This window comes from Leuresthes tenuis, unplaced genomic scaffold, assembly GCF_036924035.1.
Source record: "Leuresthes tenuis unplaced genomic scaffold, fLeuTen1.0.hap1 SCAF_5, whole genome shotgun sequence".
NCBI lineage: Eukaryota > Metazoa > Chordata > Actinopteri > Atheriniformes > Atherinopsidae > Leuresthes > Leuresthes tenuis.
This window is the reverse complement of record NW_027325359.1, coordinates 37,127,185-37,145,613: the sequence shown is the minus strand read 5'-3', so window position 1 is coordinate 37,145,613 and position 18,429 is coordinate 37,127,185. Positions and strand designations below refer to the sequence as shown.

General features: G+C 47.4%; 1 protein-coding gene across 1 annotated transcript; it reads right to left on the bottom strand.

Annotated features, from left to right (window-relative positions):
* Positions 1 to 804: 804 nt before the first annotated feature.
* On the bottom strand, positions 805 to 17,077 carry tph2 (tryptophan hydroxylase 2 (tryptophan 5-monooxygenase)). Its single transcript, XM_072385316.1, has 11 exons — positions 16,168 to 17,077; positions 10,866 to 10,997; positions 10,605 to 10,788; positions 7,215 to 7,315; positions 6,985 to 7,052; positions 6,708 to 6,904; positions 5,594 to 5,729; positions 5,211 to 5,337; positions 4,298 to 4,393; positions 1,686 to 1,819; positions 805 to 1,424 (listed from the first exon to the last, which is right to left on the bottom strand). The coding sequence occupies exons 1-11, from the start codon at positions 16,546 to 16,548 to the stop codon at positions 1,250 to 1,252; spliced, it is 1,731 nt and encodes a 576-aa protein (XP_072241417.1). The 5' UTR covers positions 16,549 to 17,077; the 3' UTR covers positions 805 to 1,249.
* Positions 17,078 to 18,429: the final 1,352 nt, after the last annotated feature.

Sequence of the window (18,429 nt, the reverse complement as noted above, 5' to 3'; positions counted from 1 at the left end):
CTGTTAGTTAACCAGAACCAACTGCTGTTAGTTAACCAGAACCAGCTGCTGTTAGTTAACCAGAATCAGCTTCTGTTAGTTAACCAGAACCAGCTGCTGTTAGTTAACCAAAACCAGAACCAGCTGCTGTTAGTTAACCAGAACCAACTGCTGTTAGTTAACCAGAACCAGCTGCTGTTAGTTAACCAGAACCAACTGCTGTTAGTTAACCAGAACCAGAACCAGCTGCTGTTAGTTAACCAGAACCAACTGCTGTTAGTTAACCAGAACCAGCTGCTGTTAGTTAACCAGAACCAGCTGCTGTTAGTTAACCAGAACCAGATTCTGTTAGTTAACCAGAACCAGCTGCTCTTAGTTAACCAGAACCAGAGCCATCTGCTATTAGTTAACTAGAACCAGCTGCTATTAGTTAACCAGAACCAGATGCTGTTAGTTAACCAAAACCAGCTGCTGTTAGTTAACCAGCTGCTATTAGTTATCCGGAACCAGCTGCTGTTAGTTAACCAGAACCAGCTGCTGTTAGTTAACCAGAACCAGCTGCTGGTTTTATTTTCCATACAGAGAAATAAAAAATGTCCAGTTTCAGCCCCAGAAACAAACCTTCATATGAAACCTGAGGCTGGTTCTGTAGGGAACTGCTGACCGGATCAGATAGAATCTATCCTGAAGGCATCTGATGGCACCATCACCTTAGGTTCAGACTCTTGTTGTTCCGTTTGATTGATTGAAGGATTGATAAATGGAAGCAAAGACAGACGAACAGGTTGCAGCGATGCAGTTTTATTCAGTTCAGATTCACAACAAAAAGCTGTCGGACACACAAACGAACAGAACCCGTTTACACCATGATGTCCTGCATGAGCCCGCTCGGTGGTTCTGGTCAGACTCTGGTTCTGGTTCAAGAGAGATGGAGGTCCACACTGAGCCATAACTTGACCCTGAACCATGTCTCCTGAACCTAAAGCAGGTCTCTGGACTCCACCCAGACCTCCTGCAGACCCGATGCAGCCCAGTCTACGGACCTGTCCGACACCGCAGGGCCCGGTCCAGTCAGGTCAGAACTGCTGATGTTTCTCTGACCGGTCTGCAGGGGGCGCCGGTTATGAGTCCGACGGGTGCAGATTTACATTTAAAGCAGGTCCTCTCGGGTCAGATGATACACGAACACATAATGGTGGAGGATGCTCTGCTGAAGCATCACATGATGTCAGGGATGTTTGGACCAATCACAGTGGGGGGCGTGTCCGCCTCAGATGCCCAGGTAGGTGTTCATCTTCCCCAGGGCGTCACAAACAGTGGTGAGGTCGCTGCGCAGGTCCTGCACCACATTCTCGATGCTGCGGGTGTCTTTGAGCAGGTCGATGCTCTGCGTGTACGGGTTGTAGTACACCGAGAACGGCCGCTTTATCGTCTTCGCAAACTCCCTGTTGGACAAAAGAACCGGGTCAGGAAGGTCAGAAACTCAACACCGGATTTAAAACTCTCCATGAATGAATCTCTTAGTGACCAAGCCCCATCATGCTTTTGGTTGATCTCAGGTTCTGAGGTTACAACCGGAGTACCGGAGGATATGATCGGCCCGGGGTTAAACGCTCAGTTATTTCATGATGAGCCCACAGTTCCACTGGTGTCATCCTACTGTGTGACGGTGTGGGTTCTGGTCCAGTGGGGGTTCTGCTGCTCACCTCATCCTCTCTTTGGCCTCCTCGAAGCTCTCAGACACGAAGTAAACCTCCTGGAAGGTGGTGATGAGACACTCCTGGCTGCAGGTCGTCTTCGGGTCAAACATCTTCACACAGGCTTTATCGGACAGAGCATGCTGGGAAAACACATCAGCCGACATCATCCATCTGATAACCAACCGCTTTGCTGACTGTTGTTTGGACCTCAGACCCAAACAACCTGAGCAGGAATAAACCAAGGAACCAAAGCTCTGGTCTAAAGTCTGCTTTGTTTCAGATCTGACTGTCAGACCGTCAGCAGGAGACCCGGCACTCCTGAAATAAAACACTTTTTGGTCCACAGGATGGTTTTTTACCCCTCATGTATAAGCTGCTGAGGGAGAAACAAGGTGTTTGTTTGTGTAATGCTCCTCTGTGCCACCAGGGGGAGTCTAACGGCCCTTTAATGACCTCTGGCTTAGGTTGAGGTTCCAGTGTTTTATATTAAAGTTCTTGTGATGTTTCCTCCTCCAGATGAGTTTAATTATCTTCATACACTATAAAAACAACGTGGATTTGTTGTGTTTTATACTTCTCACAAGTTACAAAGTCTGAAGAAAAAGTAAATGTCCAAATATAAAAAATATTTTATATCAAAATATTAATTGAAATTCCTCTTAAGACCACTCATTTTCTTAGGTGCAAGATTAACACGCTCTATAAATATGACCATTGGTCCACTCTGTAGTTTAGCTGGAGCTAAATTGGATAAAGAAAAGTGTCTTTTTAATGGAAAATTCATCTTCAAAACCCACAAAAACCTCTCTCTCCTGAACACCTCCACCTACAGGTTAATGTGCATTGCTGTTGTTGGATGAAGAATGTTCTGTAATTAGAACTTAAAAGTATTCATCAGGACATTTGTTTTGGGTTGTTAATATAAATATAAAACACATTTGCATAAAGAAAGCATGTCTGCTACCATGTTGATGAGATGCATTTAGAACATATCTAAATATATATTAAAACTTGTTTTTTTGTGATCAATCACAGGTTAACTCGGGACAATCTATGGATTAATTGTGATTAAATATTTTAATTGATTGACGGCCCTAATAAATATGTAGTTTTTCTTTTTGCCTCTAAGAGGTTCCGTAGTTTATCCAAGAAGATACGATATCTTTCCTTCCAGGGGACATAGAGTAAAAAAGTGAAAAAGGTGAAAAAGTCAGGTCCAAACCAACCAAATCCAACATATTTCACCTCCAGTTATAAAGTAGCAGCAGTTCCTTTAAGGGAAGCCTTTAAAACATCTTTAAAGGGGACATATTATGGAAAAATCCCTTTTTTCAGTTCTTGGAATGTGTTAACGTTACATTATCGGCATGTTTCTGATAAAGAGGTCTCCAGGTACAACTGTTTAATGAGGTTAATATATCCACAATGTTTAAACGCAGTAATTAACGGTTCACATGCATTACTACGAGTTACGCTGTGCACATCTCCGGCTTGGTCCATCACTGTGGATGAGAAAGCATTGTTTGCTAGCATCTGCTGCTAACTTACGGCTAACTGCTAACTAACAGCTACCTGCTAACTTACAGCTAACTGCTAACTGACAGCTAATAGCTAACTTACAGCTATCTGCTAACTTACAGCTAACTGCTAACATACAGCTAACTGCCAACTCACAGCTAACTACTAACTTACAGCTAACTGCTAACTTACAGCTAACTTACTACTAACTCACAGCTAACTACTAACTTACAGCTAACTGCTAACTTACAGCTACCTACTAACTTACAGCTAACTGCTAACTCACAGCTAGCTACTAACTTACAGCTAACTGCTAACTTACAGCTAACTGCTAACTTACAGCTACCTACTAACTTACAGCTAACTACTAACTTGCAGCTACCTGCTAACACAGCTAACTACTAACTTACAGCTAACTGCTAACTTACAGATAACTGCTAACTCACAGCTAACTACTAACTTACAGCTAACTGCTAACTTACAGCTAACTTACAGCTAACTGCTAGCTCACAGCTAACTACTAACTTACAGCTAACTTACAGCTAACTGCTAACTTACTGCTAACTTACAGCTAACTACTAACTCACAGCTAACTGCTAACTTCCAGCTAACTTCTAACTCACAGCTAACTGCTAACTCACAGCTAACTGCTTACTTACAGCTAACTTTCAGCTAGCTGCTAACTCACAGCTAACTGCTAACTCACAGCTAACTGCTAACCTGTTTCCCTCTGGGATCCATAGAGTAACTATCTGTATCTATAGAGCTGGAGTGTTTCTGACTGGAGGAGCAGCTTCATTAGCTTCATTAGCTTCATTAGCTTCATTATGTCTGTGTTGCTGCATTAGCAGCTGCTGACCTCACTAAAAGGGTGGAGCTGAGCTCCTGCTCCACCCTGAAAACAGACTGTTAACAAAGAGGTGTTAAAACAGGGCGGCTGTGCTTAATCCAACACGTATTTTAACCAAACCCCGTCTCATACATCTCACTAAGGCCTCAGAAAATGTGTCAAACTGGTAAAACATGTGTCCTTTAAAGTGTGTAAAGAGGTTTGTGATGAAGGTCTTTATCGTGCGTGTGCGTGGGGGGGTGCACATTACCCTCAGCTCTCCGATAGAGGACAGTAAACCGGCTCCATAAGCTCTCAGCTGACCCTCCTGCTTGCAGAGTCCGAACTCGATGGTGAAGAAGTAGCACTGAAACACAGTCAGGGACGCCGCTCTGCTTATTATCGTGTGACAGGAAGGACAACATGCTGTTCATCCTGTTAACCTCAGAGGATGAAGGAGCTCTGCGGTCAGTCCGCAGACAGACAACCTGGAACTATCCAGATCCCATCTCAGGATTAAAATGTTCATTCAGTATTTCCCCCACAGGTCAGAGAACAATGACATCATCAGTGTCACTGAGGACGGTCATCAGCTGATTGGCCGGTGACATGAAATCTGACGTCTATTTTCTCAGGTTGCTTCCAGGTTAAGATGCTGACAGATTTCCATATGAATGAGTTTAACTCAAACACTATGACATCATAAGACAACGATGATGTCATATGTAGGTATGACATCATTGCTGTCATTAACTTGTGTTTCTCTCTCTCAGCAGGTGTCTCTGGCCTGGTGTTACGCTGCTTGTTGTCCCCTCTTTCCTGTCCTCTCAGCCCCAGCTGGTCCAGGCAGATGGACCCTTCCTGGTTCTGGTTCTGATGGAGGTTTCTTCCTGGTTCTGGTTCTGATGGAGGTTTCTTCCTGTTAAAGGGAGTTTTTTCTCTCCACAGTCGCCTCGTGCAGCTCAGGATCAGAGAGAAGTTTCAGTTAATCTGTTGGTTTCCTTAGCTGGGAAACCGATTTAAATGGATCTGTATGACTGAATTAGACTAACTTTGAATTTATTGGATTTGATTGGATGATGATTACAGTGAATTGGACTCTAATTGGCTTGAATTGGACTGAGCCTTGAGATGACACTTGTTGTGATTTGTTACTCTATAAATAAACCGAACCGAAGTCTCACCGTAGCCAGTTTCTGAACATCCTCGTCCGACGCTCCCAGTGAGGCCAAACCGATCTCCTGGGAGAACTGGGCGAACTTGGGATCAGCCAGCAGAGGAACATGGCCCAGCAGCTCGTGACAAGTATCACTGAGAACAGAACCAGAGGGTCCACATGTTACTGCTTTCAACATCCTACAACCGGTGGATTTTAAAAGTTCGTGACTTTTCTTCATGGTTCTGAACTATAAGAAGACGATAAGAAATGTGGAAGTAGTTCAACTGAAGAGTGAGGTCTGAGGGCTTTGTTGATATGAACCTTAAGAACATCCCAGGTATTTTATCTGAACAGGTCATCATGTTTATAACCTGTGGTTGTTGGTGAAGTCAGAGCTGGGGGACTCACGGTTCTGGGGTGTAGAGCGGGTCGGTGCTGTGACGAACATACTGAGTGCAGTTGAACACTCTGTAGGCCAGACCAGCCAGGAAGTCTCTGGGAGACAGGTAACCGGCCACAGGTCGGACAGTGAAACCAGAACGCTCTGAAACACACAGGAAGTAATGTCATCACACAGCTTTGGCTCTGATACCAACAACTGTCTGCTGAGAGGAAGAAGTCAGGGTGTCATCGGTCAGGGTGTCATCGGTCAGGTAAAGGGAAGCAGCCAGGGGGCCATTGGTCAGGGTGTCATTGGTTAGGTAAAGGGAAGCAGCCAGGGTGTCATCGGTCAGGGTGTCATCGGTCAGGGTGTCATCGGTCAGGGTGTCATTGGTCAGGTAAAGGGAAGCAGCCAGGGGGCCATTGGTCAGGGTGTCATTGGTTAGGTAAAGGGAAGCAGCCAGGGTGTCATCGGTCAGGGTGTCATCGGTCAGGGTGTCATCAGTCAGGTAAAGGGAAGCAGTCAGGGTGTCATCGGTCAGGGTGTCATCAGTCAGGGTGTCATCGGTCAGGTAAAGGGAAGCAGCCAGGGTGTCATCGGTCAGGGTGTCATCGGTCAGTGTGTCATCGGTCAGGGTGTCATCGGTCAGGTAAAGGGAAGCAGTCAGGGTGTCATCGGTCAGGGTGTCATCGGTCAGGGTGTCATCGGTCAGGTAAAGGGAAGCAGCCAGGGTGTCATCGGTCAGGGTGTCATCGGTCAGGGTGTCATCGGTCAGGTAAAGGGAAGCAGTCAGGGTGTCATCGGTCAGTTAAAGGGAAGCAGCCAGGGTGCCATTGGTCAGGTAAAGGGAAGCAGCCAGGGTGCCATTGGTCAGGTAAAGGGAAGCAGCCAGGGTGCCATTGGTCAGGTAAAGGGAAGCAGCCAGGGTGCCATTGGTCAGGTAAAGGGAAGCAGCCAGGGTGCCATTGGTCAGGGTGTCATAGGTCAGGGTGTCATAGGTCAGGTAACCCAGGTAACGGGAAGTAGCCAGGGTGTCATCGGTCAGGTAAAGGGAAGCAGCCAGGGTGTCATCGGTCAGTTAAAGGGAAGCAGCCAGGGTGTCATCGGTCAGGTAAAGGGAAGCAGATTCAGGTTACGCACCTCTGAGGAACAGGGACACGTCCTCCAGCTGGGGGATGTTGTCCTCTCTGTAGCCACAGTGTTTGGTTAGCAGCGGCAGGTTCTTCAGGTATTCTCTGCAGGCGTGCGTCGGGTACAGCTTGTTCAGCTCTCTGAAAACCACACCCCATGTCCTCACTTCCTCGGGGGTGTACTCGATGCGAGGGATAGGCTGCCCGCTGGGGAGGAGACAGATCACTTCAGACATGAACATCAAGCAACATATCAGAGGTAAACCGGAAGAAATAGTGAGACTTACTACTTATAATTCATGGCCACCTCCACAAAGTACTTCCTGCGCTGGCGATAAACATTGTCTTTAAAGCCCTGACAGGAAGAAAGACACAAAACCTGAGTCCAAGACTTCGTTTACATGATACATCTCTTTCCAAACGACACCTATGATGTCATCTGCCAGGTAAGGATTAGTGTCCATCCTGTGTAAAAGTCATAATGAACCGATATGAATAAAGAAGGTGAGGCACTCACAGGATGGTCTGCGTCCAGCTCGGATCCGTACATCAGAACTCTGTGAGAACACTGATCCAACTCGGAGATTTTCATGGGAAACCAGGGAACCTCCTCTTCATCTAGTCAAAAACAAAATTACAGTTACCTGCTGTACCTGTGCTTTGGCGTGCTGTACCTGTGCTTTGGGGCGCTGTACCTGTGCTTTGGCGTGCTGTACCTGTGCTTTGGCGTGCTGTACCTGTGCTTTGGCGTGCTGTACCTGTGCTTTGGGGCGCTATACCTGTGCTTTGGCCTGTTTAAGCCTGCTATACCTGTGCTTTGGCGTGCTGTACCTGTGCTTTGGCGTGCTGTACCTGTGCTTTGGCGTGTTGTACCTGTGCTTTGGGGCGCTGTACCTGTGCTTTGGTGTGCTGTACCTGTGCTTTGGCGTGCTGTACCTGTGCTTTGGCGTGCTGTACCTGTGCTTTGGCGTGCTGTACCTGTGCTTTGGCGTGCTGTACCTGTGCTTTGGGGCGCTGTACCTGTGCTTTGGCGTGCTGTACCTGTGCTTTGGCGTGCTGTACCTGTGTTTCAGCCTGTTTAAAGGTGCTGTACCTGTGCTTCAGCCTGTTTAAGCCTGCTGTACCTGTGCTTTGGCGTGCTGTACCTGTGCTTTGATGTGCTGTACCTGTGCTTTGGCGTGCTGTACCTGTGCTTTGGCGTGCTGTACCTGTGCTTTGGGGCGCTGTACCTGTGCTTTGGCGTGCTGTACCTGTGCTTTGGCGTGCTGTACCTGTGCTTCAGCCTGTTTAAGCGTGCTGTACCTGTGCTTTGGCGTGCTGTACCTGTGCTTTGGCATGCTGTACCTGTGCTTTGGTGTGCTGTACCTGTGCTTTGGCGTGCTGTACCTGTGCTTCAGCCTGTTTAGGCGTGCTGTACCTGTGCTTTGGCGTGTTGTACCTGTGCTTTGGCGTGCTGTACCTGTGCTTTGGCGTGCTGTACCTGTGCTTTGGCGTGCTGTACCTGTGCTTTGGCGTGTTTAAGCCTGCTGTACCTGTGCTTTGGCCTGTTTAAGCGTGCTGTACCTGTGCTTTGGTGTGCTGTACCTGTGTTTTGGCGTGTTGTACCTGTGCTTTGGCGTGCTGTACCTGTGCTTTGGCGTGCTGTACCTGTGCTTTGGCGTGTTGTACCTGTGCTTTGGCGTGTTGTACCTGTGCTTTGGCGTGCTGTACCTGTGCTTTGGTGTGCTGTACCTGTGCTTTGGGGCGCTGTACCTGTGCTTTGGCGTGCTGTACCTGTGCTTTGGCGTGCTGTACCTGTGCTTTGATGTGCTGTACCTGTGCTTTGGCGTGCTGTACCTGTGCTTTGGCGTGCTGTACCTGTGCTTTGGGGCGCTGTACCTGTGCTTTGGCGTGCTGTACCTGTGCTTTGGCGTGCTGTACCTGTGCTTCAGCCTGTTTAAGCGTGTTGTACCTGTGCTTTGGCGTGCTGTACCTGTGCTTTGGCGTGTTGTACCTGTGCTTTGGCGTGCTGTACCTGTGTTTTGGGGCGCTGTACCTGTGCTTTGATGTGCTGTACCTGTGCTTTGGCCTGTTTAAGCGTGCTGTACCTGTGCTTTGGTGTGCTGTACCTGTGCTTTGGCGTGCTGTACCTGTGCTTTGGCGTGCTGTACCTGTGCTTTGGTGTGCTGTACCTGTGCTTTGGCGTGCTGTACCTGTGCTTTGGCGTGTTGTACCTGTGCTTTGGCGTGCTGTACCTGTGCTTTGGGGCGCTGTACCTGTGCTTTGATGTGCTGTACCTGTGCTTTGGCCTGTTTAAGCGTGCTGTACCTGTGCTTTGGGGCGCTGTACCTGTGCTTTGATGTGCTGTACCTGTGGTTTGGCCTGTTTAAGCGTGCTGTACCTGTGCTTCAGCCTGTTTAAGCCTGCTGTACCTGTGGTTTGGCCTGTTTAAGCGTGCTGTACCTGTGCTTTGGTGTGCTGTACCTGTGCTTTGATGTGCTGTACCTGTGCTTTGGGGCGCTGTACCTGTGCTTTGATGTGCTGTACCTGTGCTTTGGCCTGTTTAAGCGTGCTGTACCTGTGCTTTGGGGCGCTGTACCTGTGCTTTGATGTGCTGTACCTGTGGTTTGGCCTGTTTAAGCGTGTTGTACCTGTGCTTTGGCGTGCTGTACCTGTGCTTTGGCGTGCTGTACCTGTGCTTTGGGGCGCTGTACCTGTGCTTTGGCGTGCTGTACCTGTGCTTTGGCGTGCTGTACCTGTGCTTCAGCCTGTTTAAGCGTGCTGTACCTGTGCTTTGGCGTGCTGTACCTGTGCTTTGGTGTGCTGTACCTGTGCTTTGGCGTGCTGTACCTGTGCTTTGGCGTGTTGTACCTGTGCTTTGGCGTGCTGTACCTGTGCTTTGGGGCGCTGTACCTGTGCTTTGATGTGCTGTACCTGTGCTTTGGCGTGCTGTACCTGTGCTTTGGTGTGCTGTACCTGTGTTTTGGCGTGTTGTACCTGTGCTTTGGCGTGCTGTACCTGTGCTTTGGCGTGCTGTACCTGTGCTTTGGCGTGTTGTACCTGTGCTTTGGCGTGCTGTACCTGTGCTTTGGCGTGCTGTACCTGTGCTTCAGCCTGTTTAAGCGTGCTGTACCTGTGCTTTGATGTGCTGTACCTGTGCTTCAGCCTGTTTAAGCCTGCTGTACCTGTGCTTCAGCCTGTTTAAGCCTGCTGTACCTGTGCTTCAGCCTGTTTAAGCCTGCTGTACCTGTGCTTTGGCCTGTTTAAGCGTGCTGTACCTGTGCTTTGGTGTGCTGTACCTGTGTTTTGGCGTGTTGTACCTGTGCTTTGGCGTGCTGTACCTGTGCTTTGGCGTGCTGTACCTGTGCTTTGGCGTGCTGTACCTGTGCTTTGGCGTGCTGTACCTGTGCTTTGGTGTGCTGTACCTGTGCTTCAGCCTGTTTAAGCCTGCTGTACCTGTGGTTTGGCCTGTTTAAGCCTGCTGTACCTGTGCTTCAGCCTGTTTAAGCGTGCTGTACCTGTGCTTTGGCGTGCTGTACCTGTGCTTTGGCGTGCTGTACCTGTGCTTTGGCCCGTTTAAGCCTGCTGTACCTGTGGTTTGGCCCGTTTAAGCCTGCTGTACCTGTGGTTTGGCCTGTTTAAGCGTGCTGTACCTGTGTTTTGGTGTGCTGTACCTGTGTTTTGGCGTGTTGTACCTGTGTTTTGGCGTGCTGTACCTGTGTTTCAGCCTGTTTAAGCGTGCTGTACCTGTGCTTTGGCGTGCTGTACCTGTGCTTCAGCCTGTTTAAGCGTGCTGTACCTGTGCTTTGGCGTGCTGTACCTGTGCTTTGGCCTGTTTAAGCCTGCTGTACCTGTGGTTTGGCCCGTTTAAGCCTGCTGTACCTGTGTTTCAGCCTGTTTAAAGGTGCTGTACCTGTGTTTCCATTACCTTCCTCAGCAGCCCACACATGTGCAGGTGTGTTGAAGGACACGATGCTGACGTGGTCTTTCAGATGTTGGAGCAGCTCGTTGAACTCTTTCTTGCTGCAGTTGCAGTCTGCAAAGATCTCCACCTCGTTAGGAACCCGCTTCGACACCCGAGACTCGATGTGGTTCAGGTTGACCCGCTTCTCCTGCAGGGGGAGGAAGAGAGGGCTGGAAACGATGTGGAGAGAGTCGAGGGAAATGTGTTTCTGGCTTTGGTCCTGACCTGAAAGAGTCTGAGAGCTTTGACCAGACAGCCGACCTCATTCTTCAGGGAAAACACCACCGCCGTTTTCCCACAATCCTCGGTGCTCTCATTGTCCCTTTCGTTGATGGGACAGAAGGACGTCCGCCTTGACTAAACCAGAGAAGAAGAAACACTTCTGAGGGGGGAGTGGATCAGAACCCCGTGGGTTCACTCATCATAAGACTCTGAACAGAACAGAAGGTACATTCAATGTTCTGGAGTTTCAGACCGTAACAGGTAGGTTAACCAGGTAGGTAACCAGGTAGGTTAACCAGGTAGGTAACCAGGTAGATAACCAGGTAGATAACCAGGTAGATAACCAGGTAGGTAACCAGGTAGGTCACCAGGTAGATTAAACAGGTAGGTTAACCAGGTAGGTAACCAGGTAGATTAAACAGGTAGGTTAACCAGGTAGGTAACCAGGTAGATAACCAGGTAGGTAACCAGGTAGGTAACCAGGTCGGTAACCAGGTAGGTAACCAGGTAGGTTAACCAGGTAGGGTAACCAGGTAGGTAACCATGTAGGTTAACCAGGTAGGTCACCAGGTAGATTAAACAGGTAGGTCACCAGGTAGATTAAACAGGTAGGTTAACCAGGTAGGTCACCAGGTAGATTAAACAGGTAGGTTAACCAGGTAGGTAACCTGGTAGGTAACCAGGTAGGTAACCAGGTAGGTTAACCGGGTAGGTAATCAGGCAGGTTAACCAGGTAGGTAACCATGTAAGTTAACCAGGTAGGTCACCATGTAGATTAAACAGGTAGGTTAACCAGGTAGGTAACCATGTAGGTTAACCAGGTAGGTCACCATGTAGATTAAACAGGTAGGTTAACCAGGTAGGTAACCATGTAGGTTAACCAGGTAGGTCACCAGGTAGATTAAACAGGTAGGTTAACCAGGTAGGTCACCAGGTAGATTAAACAGGTAGGTTAACCAGGTAGGTAACCATGTAGGTTAACCAGGTAGGTCACCAGGTAGATTAAACAGGTAGGTTAACCGGGTAGGTAATCAGGCAGGTTAACCAGGTAGGTAACCATGTAAGTTAACCAGGTAGGTCACCAGGTAGATTAACCAGGTAGGTTAACCAGGTAGGTAACCATGTAGGTTAACCAGGTAGGTCACCAGGTAGATTAAACAGGTAGGTTAACCAGGTAGGTCACCAGGTAGATTAACCAGGTAGGTCACCAGGTAGGTTAACCAGGTAGGTCACCAGGTAGATTAAACAGGTAGGTTAACCGGGTAGGTAACCAGGTAGGTTAACCAGGTAGGTCACCAGGTAGATTAAACAGGTAGGTTAACCAGGTAGGTAACCATGTAGGTTAACCAGGTAGGTCACCAGGTAGATTAAACAGGTAGGTTAACCAGGTAGGTCACCAGGTAGATTAAACAGGTAGGTTAACCGGGTAGGTAACCAGGTAGGTTAACCAGGTAGGTCACCAGGTAGATTAAACAGGTAGGTTAACCAGGTAGGTCACCAGGTAGATTAACCAGGTAGGTAACCATGTAAGTTAACCAGGTAGGTCACCAGGTAGATTAAACAGGTAGGTTAACCAGGTAGGTAACCATGTAGGTTAACCAGGTAGGTCACCAGGTAGATTAAACAGGTAGGTTAACCAGGTAGGTCACCAGGTAGATTAAACAGGTAGGTTAACCGGGTAGGTAACCAGGTAGGTTAACCAGGTAGGTCACCAGGTAGATTAAACAGGTAGGTTAACCAGGTAGGTCACCAGGTAGATTAACCAGGTAGGTAACCATGTAAGTTAACCAGGTAGGTCACCAGGTAGATTAAACAGGTAGGTTAACCGGGTAGGTAACCAGGTAGGTCACCAGGTAGATTAAACAGGTAGGTTAACCAGGTAGGTAACCATGTAGGTTAACCAGGTAGGTCACCAGGTAGATTAAACAGGTAGGTTAACCAGGTAGGTCACCAGGTAGATTAAACAGGTAGGTTAACCGGGTAGGTAACCAGGTAGGTTAACCAGGTAGGTCACCAGGGCTCTAGCAGTTGACACCGGTTAGGAAGGCTTCACCCTGACAGCGTGCTTTAATTTCAGCTCCCGTGGCGACGGATTAGAGCGAGATATCCGTAGTTTCCATGAGGTAAACCTCAGAGTCTTCAGCTAAACACACAAACATCTGTCCGTCATCACATCAGCATCATTACAGCTGCAGGTAACACACCTTACTGTTATCAGGATTAATTACTTTTCTTTTAGATTCATTTTCCTGACTGAATGTGACTGTTTTCAAGCTACTGCTGGACAACTGTCTTCATTTTTAGAGTCGAACTACATCAGACTGCATTTACAGCCTGTGTCTCCGGGTAAAGCAGCGAAACTCATCCCGTGTCCGGAGTGAAGCAGGGTTAGGGTTGTTGTGGATCCGCGTCGTGTATTAAACTGCATTAAAACAGAATTTAGTTTTTTTTATCTTTCCCTGAAATCACCCAAAGACTGCTCAGAGTGACCAGGTGGCCCTCAGGGGGGCCCCGAACCTCAGTTTGGGGACCAGCTGCTCCAACAGGAAGCTGCTGATCATTCAGCTTTAGAAGCAGCGACATCACATTATTTCATTATTATTATTAAACTGAATATTTTTGTTTAGATTTAAAATTTCATGTCTTGTTTTGTGCAAAATTGTTTTTCTGCTGCTTTTGTTCTGATCTACGGAGCACTGAAACTGCCATAATCCAAAATTAATACAAAAATATCTAAAATGCTAAATGAACAAGTTTATATGATGATAAATGCCACTAAAATTAAATAAAAAATCGTATAAAATGTGAACATAATATATTTTTCTGCTTTTAAGCTGCATTCATTTAAGTTTGTATTAACCTAATTAATTAATGCTAATTTTACTCAGTTTTCAGTTTAATTTATTTTGATTAGAACGTATTTAATATCCTTCTTTGTTGATCTCCCAAAGCTAATTTATTTCCATGTTTTCTCTACATTTCTTTACATCCCTGTATTAATTTCTACTTCGTTATGCAAATGAGGGGGCGGGATTTCAGATTATCAGCACTGTAGCTGCGACACAAATGGTTTAATTCAACAGAACAGTTTGTGTTCTCTGATTGGTCGGATTGAAATACTGCAGTTATGAATAAAGTTTGAACAACGGCGCCACGCCTTTGTGAGTTAAACTAGCCGCTAACACTGTTAGCCTTCCCCACTGAGTCTCTGAGGCTGTGAAACCCCGCCCCCTCATTTGCATAAAGAGGCAGAAACACATCCAGTAAAATGAAAACATGGAAATAAACTGGGAATAAAAAACAATTAAGTAAATTACAAACATTAAATAAAAACTGTCTGCTGAAATCAAAATAAGATAAAGAAATGATAAATGTGAAGGGAAAAAAAGGATCGATACGATGTAGAGGAAAGTTAAATAAATAAAAACGAGAGAAAAAAAAACTTTTTTGTTTAATTTCTTCTAAGAGAAAGTAGAAGAAATTAAATAAATGAAATTTAAAAAAATTGGGGTAAAGTTAACAAATAGCAACATTAACACAAGCTTAAATGAATGCAGTTTAAAATAAAAACAGAAACATTTATTCATTTTACATTCTATTCAATTAGTTTCTTAACACTTTCTTTAGTCATTTGTATAGCTTTATATTTATTTCAGGTTTGGCAGTTTCGGTGCTCCACAAACAGATGAAATTCTATAAAAACTAAGAGGAAGAATCAAAGGTGAGGAGCGAGTTACACGAACTTCCTGAATCTCAGGTTAATTAATAGAATCAATAAATGTTGATAAATGCTGAGTTTTATTGATCAAATAAACAGTTTCTACTGATTTTTACATGAAAAAACTGTGATTAGAGACAACAAGTCAAACTGAGGCTCAGCGGTTCTGCCGTGGTGTCATGAAACCGGACTGAAACCGGGTCGGTCCACACAGGTTTCACTGTGATGAGTCATGTGATCTGCATCATTGGCTCATCTTGATGACATCATCATCAGAGGACGACTCGTCACTTCTTCTGTGGTCAGAGCCTCAGATCAGCTGATCGACGATATCTGACAAACTCATCTCATCAGTGATCAATTATCCTGGTGTGTGACTATTTGACATCATCAGCTGAACCGATCAGTTATTGATTATTATTGATTATCTGCCCCACAGAGACTTAAATAATCAGTAAAATCTGTCAATCCAACAAAAATGGAAATGAAGATATTTGATTCATCCTCTTCTGCAGCTGTGACCCGGACCAATCAGAGATGCTCAGAACCAGACTGAGCAGAACCAGTCTGAGCAGAACCAGACTGAGCAGAACCAGTCTAAGCAGAACCAGTCTGAGCAGAACCAGACTGAGCAGAACCAGACTGAGCAGAACCAGTCTGAGCAGAACCAGTCTAAGCAGAACCAGTCTGAGCAGAACCAGACTGAGCAGAACCAGACTGAGCAGAACCAGTCTGAGCAGAACCAGTCTGAGCAGAACCAGACTGAGCAGAACCAGTCTAAGCAGAACCAGTCTGAGCAGAACCAGTCTGAGCAGAACCAGACTGAGCAGAACCAGACTGAGCAGAACCAGATGCTCAGAACCAGACTGAGCAGAACCAGTCTGAGCAGAACCAGTCTGAGCAGAACCAGACTGAGCAGAACCAGATGAACAGAACCAGACTGAGCAGAACCAGTCTGAGCAGAACCAGTCTAAGCAGAACCAGTCTGAGCAGAACCAGTCTCAGCAGAACCAGATGAACAGAACCAGTCTGAGCAGAACCAGATGAACAGAACCAGTCTGAGCAGAACCAGGCTCAGCAGAACCAGTCTGAGCAGAACCAGTCTGAGCAGAACCAGACTGAGCAGAACCAGACTGTGCAGAACCAGTCTGAGCAGAACCAGTCTGAGCAGCTGCCTGTGCAGAACCAGACTGAGCAGAACCAGACTGTGCAGAACCAGTCTGAGCAGAACCAGACTGAGCAGAACCAGACTGAGCAGAACCAGATGAACAGAACCAGACTGAGCAGAACCAGTCTGAACAGAACCAGATGAACAGAACCAGACTGAGCAGAACCAGTCTGAGCAGAACCAGTCTGAGCAGAACCAGACTGTGCAGAACCAGACTGAGCAGAACTAGTCTGAGCAGCTGCCTATGCAGAACCAGTCTGAAAAGGAACCAGTCAGAGCAGAACCAGACTGAGCAGAACCAGTCTGAGCAGCTGCCTGTGCAGAACCAGACTGTGCAGAACCAGATGAACAGAACCAGCACCAACACAGAACTCAGGTAAACTCTCATTAATCACAGAAAAAAGAGTCCCTGCTCTCACCATCCTCCCTCCAGTGTGCTTCTGCTTCTGCTGCGGGTTCTGGTTCTGGTGGTCAAACATGGCCGAGTCCAGTGACATCCCCCTCCTGGACCAGTACTTGCTGGAGAACATCATCATGGCCGGCTGCATGCGGGGCGGCGGGTCCGGCCCGGCGTCCTTCATCACGTGGGCCGAAGCCATGGGGAACCAGTGGGTGTAGGAGTACCAGCCCGGCTCCAGCCTGCCGCTCTGCTGCTGCTGCTGCTGCTGCTGCGGGTCGGCGCCAGAACGCCTCCTCATAAATACTCCCAGAGGAGGAGGGGGAGAGGCTCCTCCCACAGCCGGCGCTGCTGCAGCGTCTGCACCTGGAGGGGCGGGGCCAAGAAGAGCCAGGAAGGACATCAACTGAACCAGGATCTGCAGAACCAAAATCACTCTGGAAGGTCCAGTTAGAGCTGCAGGGGTCCCCCTGAAAATCAGAGAGTGGAAAGGAGGAGGGGAGGAGAAAGGGAGGAGGGGAGGAGAGGAGAAAGTGGGAGAAAGGGAGGAGGTGAGGAGAAAGTGGGAGAAAGGGAGGAGGGGAGGAGAGGAGGAGGAGGTGAGGAGAAAGTGGGAGAAAAGGAGGAGGTGAGGAGAGGAGAAAGTGGGAGAAAAGGAGGAGGGGAGGAGAGGAGAAAGTGGGAGAAAAGGAGGAGGTGAGGAGAGGAGGAGGAGGGGAGGAGAGGAGGAGAAAAGGAGGAGGTGAGGAGAATGGGAGGAGGTGAAGAGAGGAGAAAGTGGGAGAAAAGGAGGAGGTGAGGAGAGGAGGAGGAGGGGAGGAGAGGAGGAGAAAAGGAGGAGGTGAGGAGAGGAGAAAGTGGGAGAAAGGGAGGAGGGGAGGAGAAAAGGAGGAGGTGAGGAGAAAGTGGGAGAAAAGGAGGAGGTGAGGAGAGTTAGGGTTAGATGGGTTAGGGTTAGATGGGTATGGATTAGATGGGTTAGATGGGTTAGGGTTAGATGGGTTAGGATTAGATGGGTTAGGGTTAGATGGGTTAGATGGGTTAGGGTTAGATGGGTTAGGGTTAGATGGGTAAGGGTTAGATGGGTTAGGGTTAGATGGGTTAGGGTTAGGGTTAGATGGGTTAGGGTTAGATGGGTTAGGGTTAGATGGGTTAGGGTTAGATGGGTTAGGGTTAGATGGGTTAGATGGGTTAGGGTTAGATGGGTTAGGGTTAGATGGGTTAGGGTTAGATGGGTTAGATGGGTTAGGGTTAGATGGGTCAGGGTTAGATGGGTAAGGGTTAGATGGGTTAGGGTTAGATGGGTTAGGGTTAGGGTTAGATGGGTTAGGGTTAGATGGGTTAGGGTTAGGTTAGATGGGTCAGGGTTAGATGGGTTAGGGTTAGATGGGTTAGGGTTAGATCGGTTAGGGTTAGGGTTAGATGGGTTAGGATTAGATGGGTTAGGGTTAGGTTAGATGGGTCAGGGTTAGATGGGTCAGGGTTAGATGGGTTAGATGGGTTAGATGGGTTAGGGTTAGGGTTAGATGGGTTAGGGTTAGATGGGTTAGGGTTAGGTTAGATGGGTCAGGGTTAGATGGGTTAGGGTTAGATGGGTTAGGGTTAGATGGGTTAGGGTTAGGGTTAGATGGGTTAGGGTTAGATGGGTTAGGGTTAGGTTAGATGGGTCAGGGTTAGATGGGTTAGGGTTAGATGGGTTAGGGTTAGATCGGTTAGGGTTAGGGTTAGATGGGTTAGGGTTAGATGGGTTAGGGTTAGGTTAGATGGGTTAGGGATAGATGGGTAAGGGTTAGATGGCATCTGTTGGGGATCATCTAAATAAAAGTGAACATCAGCTGTTGATGGTCACAGAGCCTCTTCTTCCTTATTCAGGAAGTCTTTGTTCCATCAGGCTGATTTTCCTTAGTTTTTGTCCTTTTATTCATTCAAATGCATTCTGAAGAAGTCTCTGAGAATCAGTTGATGTTCGTGGTGCTCCATTTAGGACGTCTGCTAACATCTGGTGACGCTGGTGAAAATGAGCCTTTGGTCCTCACTCAGGTATGTTTGCTTATTTCATGTTAAAAGGAATAAAATCCGGCTTTTAACTGGTAAACAACACTCACACACAGCTCCTCTGAGCCTGTCGGACTTCGGCTTCACATCAACAGAAACTTTAAATGTCACCTTCCTGTTGAGTTTCCTCTGAGTGAGGATGAAGAGCAGCAGGTCAGCAGCTGACCGACAGCCGGCCGTCACTCAGCAGCCTCTTCAATAAGCCTGAGAACAATAAGCAGCAGCAGCT

Bases quoted from the DNA above. Each gene is read 5' to 3' on its own strand.
- tph2 (XM_072385316.1), bottom strand. From the start codon at position 16,548: ATGTCCTTCCTGGCTCTTCTTGGCCCCGCCCCTCCAGGTGCAGACGCT. The intron at 7,053-7,214 runs GTGAGTGCCTCA...TCTTCCTGTCAG, and splicing joins AGCTGGACGCAGACCATCCT to GGCTTTAAAGACAATGTTTA. The intron at 5,338-5,593 runs GTGAGTCCCCCA...TTCTGTTCTCAG, and splicing joins CCGCTCTACACCCCAGAACC to TGATACTTGTCACGAGCTGC.